This window comes from Taurulus bubalis (assembly GCF_910589615.1).
Source record: "Taurulus bubalis genome assembly, chromosome: 17".
Lineage (NCBI taxonomy): Eukaryota > Metazoa > Chordata > Actinopteri > Perciformes > Cottidae > Taurulus > Taurulus bubalis.
The window spans coordinates 7919328-7925514 of NC_136605.1; the positions used below are offsets into that span (position 1 = coordinate 7919328).

The window sequence follows — 6187 nt, forward strand, 5'->3', positions numbered from 1 at the left end:
AGTCACACCTTTAAATAATGTCACTCAAACAATATTTGACCCGTCATTCACCTATCAAGCTCAGTGTATCTTTTTTCCGCCTTCAGGCTGTTGTTCCTTTGTCGTGCAATATCACATTTCAGCATTACACACACTTAATGAAGAAAAGTCAAACTGAGACAAAAACCTTTAATTGACCTCAATCATGTGATGTTTAGTTGTTCTTACCCGTTAGTCGGCCCCCTGCTCTTCTACCACACCCTGTGTAGTCTCAGCAAGCACTTTCCACTGTATGATGCAGTTCACTACATCAGTGCCTGTTTTCACCCCCACCTGCCTGTCTTATAACTCTCCTGTCATTGCAGCTCCTCCCACTCTGCATCAGCTCTCATTCCCCTCACCTGGTGCTCCACGCCCATCTCACCTGCAGCACATGCCCTCATCAGTACCTCACTATTTAAACCCATCCACTTCCACATCTTCCCGGGCAGATTTGCTTGTGTGTTACAGCTGACCACGCCAGCATTGTGCCTGATTATGATCGCGCCTCTCTCGGTGTCGAACCTGCGCTAGGGATGGGCGGATGAAGCCTTCGTTGAGGCTTTCCTTCTATTTGTACCGAAAAGGATTCAAAGCTTTGGGGCTTCATTTTGAAGAACAGCCACATCTGGTGGCAGACTGGAAATAAAGCAGCCGGTTAACAGTGTGACCGAAGCACTACAACACCTCAATGTTTCAATCTCACATTTCTGCAGTACAAGTCAATTAAAGCTGCGTGTTCATTCACGGATTTGATGTTACATACAACCATTAACGATGTTGCTTCTGTTGTTTTTTACATTGCAATAAAACTAAATGCAGGTCAATCATATGAAACGACGTGTTTATTATGGGATTCGATCCCCTCCACACAGAACAGAAAAGGTTAATTTGCATGTGTGTAACCCACTAAACTATAAAGAGCCATTTAAAATACATCACGTTTTTGTATATTTTTTTATGCCAACAGATTTATAAATAGTATTTGTCCTTTATAGCTTATATTAGTGATGTAGGATTTCATAGAAGTGGCAGTGGAAATTCCTTATGGGCATGGGGAAAGTGGCAGTGTTTTGTGCAACATTGAATTTTTAACCCACATTGTTGATTGACACTGAGGCATCATATGTAGCAGTTAGGCGCCAACACGTTCAAGCTGTCAAACGTATCAAACTAATGAAACGCTTCGTGAAGCACCAGCTTCGAACGTCACCGGTCACGTGACAGTTGTCATTTGATACAAGCTCCGACACTTTGCGCCAACACAAGGCGGTTCATTACCGACACAAGCTTCGGAGCTCTGGTATCGTTTGCCTATCTCTAGTTCCTGTACTAGTAACAGTTACACACCGTGTCTACAACTGGCATTAGAATACTGTTAAATATATTCTAATCATATGGTTTTCTCCATATAATTGCTCGCCTCCATTGTATTTGACTAGCTAGTCAAATGAATGTACTGTCAGCAAAGGCCTTCAATGATGTCAGCAAAGAAATAGGGCATTTTCAAGATAAGTCTCATCTTTATCTTTTTCTTGATGGTCTCTTATGTGATGCATATTCACAAAATGCAATATTGCTTCAATGAAAACAATAGGAAGAAGCAAAAGTGTCTGCCTTTTATGAATTTATGTATTTAGACCAGTGGCGGGCCGTAAGGACCTGCTACGCCTTCTCTGCTGCCTGCATACTTCAGCCTGCAGCACGGCAATACTAATAATAATAATGTGATCAGCTGTTGCATATGAGAAAGAAAGTCGAAATTTATGAGATAGAAAATCGAAATCATGAGATAGAAAGTCGAAATTATGAAATGGGCTTGCATAGGAATATAGATAGATAGATATTTATTCATCCCCAGGGGGAAGTGTGTTTGTAGCAGCACCAAGCAAAGTTACAGAGTGAACATGAGAATATAAAGTATGAAAAATACTCAATATATACAATCAAATAAAATGGTAGATATTACAACATATTACATTTAAGAAAATTAAATAATCCAAAAAATCCAAAGTGTGTGTATGTATATACATCTGTTTTTCTTCTTTTTTCTTTTTACAGCTTTCAAAGAAGCATGGGTCGGTGTTTACGGTGAACTTTGGAACCAATACAGTGGTCGTCCTGGCTGGCTACAAGGCAGTCAAAGAGGCTGTGTCAGCTATGCAGAAGAGTTTGGAGGCAGGGACATCTCCCCTATCTTTTATGATATGAATCAAGGTCATGGTATGATATACCTTTACATACTCTTTAATATACAGTTTTTTTTAAATTTTTTTTAGCACAGAACAAAACACATTGTGTTTGATCACTAATGAGTGTTGTTTCTCATGATATCCACATGACTAGTAGAGATTAAATGCAACGTGCATGTCATGCTTGATAGGAATTGTGTTTGCAAATGGAGAATCGTGGAAAGAGATGCGACGCTTCGCCCTCAGCACCCTCAGAGACTTTGGAATGGGCAAAAGACTCTCAGAGCATAAAATCCTGGAGGAATGCCACCATCTGATCAAAGTGTTTGAAAGTTACAAAGGTATGGTGTTAAAACATACAAGTGGGACAAGTCGTTCTACACCACATAACAAAAGTCACATCTCAATGCTGAGTGACACTTCCTCCACAGGGTTTGTTGTTTTGCATACCAGGACACCGCTTGTTGTACGCTGTGCTCAAATCAAGCCCCATATTTTACTTTTTTTGTGGCCAGTGTTAGTCATGGTGAGGTTTGCTTTAACGGTATAAGATGGCACTTTTCCTTTTGCTCTTGCGTCTTCATAATTTCCTTATTCATCACTGCCATTTCCCAGGGAAACCATTTAATGCAGCATGCCCGGTAAATCATGCAACATCCAATATCATCTCCGCTATTGTGTACGGCAGCAGGTTTGAATACAACGACCCCCGATTTAAAAACATGATGAGAAGAGCCAAGGAAAGCATACGCATTGTGGGCTCTGCACCAATCCAGGTGAGCTTCATTTTTTTTTTTTGACAAATATTTTTAGCTTCATATTTGCTTTGGATTTTGCGGGATTGCCCACAAGCAATGGCAGCTGACGAAGCTGGGAAAGGTTGTGTAGAATGGAGCAGCCGCATTTTATAGCGGTAGATTCATATACATCTCTATGGTCCAACAGAAGGCTGAGTGTTGTCTGCAGACTTTTTCACAAGATTTAGCCTCGTACTTTACATTTTTTTATTAAGGCTTGGGTAAACATCAACTATATCTTTACATAGTGTGCATTGGGACCAACTTTAAGCGTCCAAACAATACAAGAAAGTGTTGTCAAACTAAAAATGGACGTAAGATGGAGGTATTTCTCTGATTATTTAACTTGTCAAATAACTGATCAAAAGTGTGTCTAAATGCTTAATATACAGTTTAGGATTACATATGCTGTACGTAGTGGGGCACATAGAAAACATCTCGCTGTCTAATGTGTTAAACAAACCATGAATTGTATTATTCTATGAATTCTACTTGGGTAGTTGTTTGGTGTCCATTGTCTTCACTGATCTTTGCTGTTTTCACTGTCACGGCACAGCTTTACAACATGTTTCCCAGGCTGGTCAGATGGGTACAAGAACGACAGCTGTTATTAAAAAATGTTGCGATGGCTATTGGAGATGTGAAAGAATTAATGATGCATCTGAAAGCTACACTGGACACTCACCTCTGCAGGGGGCTTGTCGACTGTTTTCTGATCCGGAAGCAGAAGGAGGAAGTAAGGCGACGTTTTAGCAGTTTTCATCCATCAGAAAGAGCTAATGTTATGCATATTTAATGATATGTGGTGTTCTTTCTATTTGGAGTTGTGTGTTAAGGACACTCACTACAATGAGAAGAACTTGATATTCACAGTGACCAGCCTGTTTTCAGCTGGTACCGATACTACAGCGACTACACTGAGATGGGCTTTGCTGCTTATGGCTAAAAATCCACATATACAAGGTAAAGAGAGGGATGAGACTCTTGGTGTGCATTTATTTTTCCACCTGTAGATGCCCTTAAATAGCCTACTTGACATAGACAAGTTCAAAAGAAGAGGACTAACTCAGAGTAGGCCTCAGCTTCAGAGGTTGCATGGCTGTGGACTAGTCTTGATCAAATGCAGTCAGAGGATATTAATGTGTTATTATGTGAGTCCAGACCAGGTCCAGGAGGAGCTGAGCAGGGTGGTAGGAAGCCGTGAGATCCAGGTAGAGGACCGGAAGAACATGCCATACACTGATGCTGTAATCCATGAGATACAGAGACTGGCCAACATTGTCCCCATGGCCATTCCTCACAAAACCAGCCGAGACGTCACCTTCCAGGGATTCTTCATCAAAGAGGTCTAATATTTTTTTATTGAAAATAACAACTTTATTTATATAGAACCTTTTTACAAAAGTGATTTGACAGACAAAGCCCACAAAAGCAATATAAAAGAAAGTCCAACGAAAGAAGACAAACTAAGGTCAAATGTAAACACTGATAAAACAGTACAATAGATGAAACAATAAAATCACTCGATAGATTGCGGAAAAACAATAATAATAACATTATAACATAATATAATGTTAATCAACTGCTAAAAAAGTGCTTTCATTCTGAGACTTTACACACCTTGCTCTCTCCTTTCGCCTCCAGGGGACGACTGTGTTTCCTCTTCTTACTTCTGTCCTTCATGATGAGAGCGAATGGGAGAGCCCAAACTCTTTTAATCCCTCCCACTTCCTGGATAGGGAGGGTCAATTTATCAGGAGAGAGGGTTTCATGCCCTTTTCTGCAGGTACAGCAACTTTGTCAGGATTTTGTTTTTTAGGGATTACAGAATTTTTTTACAGTATGATCCAGTTTAACTTTTTGCAAATCTTTTCGTTCTTGCAGGTCGCAGGGCGTGTCTAGGGGAGATTCTGGCCAGAATGGAGCTGTTCATCTTCTTCACCTCCCTCCTCCAGCACTTTCATTTCACTCCTCCACCTGGAGTTAAAGAGGAGGAACTGGATCTGACTCCAGTTGTGGATTTCACCCTCAGCCCTTCACCTCATGAGCTGTGTGCCGTCAGTCGGCAATGAGGAAGAGAGCTGAAGCATGGCGTTATACTGTAACTGTATGTGCCCAACTCCCTCACATGCAGCAGAACATACTGAACAGACAGTAATTTGTCGAGGGCTTACTTTTTTATATTGCATACAATTGCAGAAATCACATGCATTAGCCCACTATAAATAAATGAAGACTTGCCTCTTTAGTACGTGGAAATACTGGACCTACTGTTTTCTTCAATGTTTTTGGATGAAAAAGGAATCATTCTAAGGACTTGATAAATGGAAAAATACATTAAAACTGGTTTCAAACTATGATTTAGTCAGTTGATCGTCAACCCAAATGCTTCCTCTGGCTAACTTTATTTAGCACATGGTTCCTTGGTGCAGTCTTCAGGTTGGCGATCAGCAGCTCAGTTTATTTAGTCAAATAGGGGAACTACAACTCTGTGCGTGAGTCTGTGGGGTAGAATATTCAAGTTAAACAGGTTGGGCTGATGGACAAACAGAGGAGACCATTCATTTGATATCGGTTTACCTAAAAGCACCCAAGAAGGTAATTCAATTCCTGTTATTGTTCTGCTGTTGAAAGGGTTGTGAATATCTAAAGATGGCTCTTTGACTAAAAGATGTTTTTTGGAACTAAAAACCTGTGAGATTGAGTTCAGTGTCAAACTTTTAGTTTGTTAAAAATCTTCAAGCTGATTTACAGGTCTAGGAGCACACTATCAGTATATTTTACACAATCCAATATCCATGAACTTACTACTTGTTTGCACGCTTTCTTGGATATTCAAAACACAAATGTGTTCTCTGAAAAGTCTTAATTGAATGTGAATTAACTCATTTTATTTAAAGAAAAATCAACCTGCACTGTAGTCTGCTGAGCAATATTACATGGATGAAGAATGGTAAATTATAAGAAAGCATAATATATTTGGCCGAGCACATACAACGTAAAGGCAGATATTAAGTATCACAATTCAGTGGCAGGCCGTGTATTTTTTACCTAGGCCTGCTGTTTGATATCGTATACATAAATACGCGCACGACGGGATGCTGTTTGGCGCACACTTTGTGGACATCGCCGCCGTGAACAGTTATCTCTTGCACAACTGTTCACGTTGAGGCAGGACCC

At 40.3% G+C, this 6187-nt stretch overlaps 1 protein-coding gene across 1 annotated transcript; it reads left to right on the forward strand.

The window, feature by feature from the left end:
* Window positions 1-1071: 1071 nt before the first annotated feature.
* On the forward strand, window positions 1072-5079 carry LOC306750170 (cytochrome P450 2K1-like; the record flags this gene model as incomplete). Its single annotated transcript, XM_079233565.1, is given in 10 exon segments — window positions 1072-1080; window positions 2080-2167; window positions 2170-2241; window positions 2402-2551; window positions 2826-2986; window positions 3564-3743; window positions 3832-3970; window positions 4169-4353; window positions 4652-4793; window positions 4892-5079. Coding segments are annotated over 10 exon segments (1314 nt in total).
* Window positions 5080-6187: the final 1108 nt, after the last annotated feature.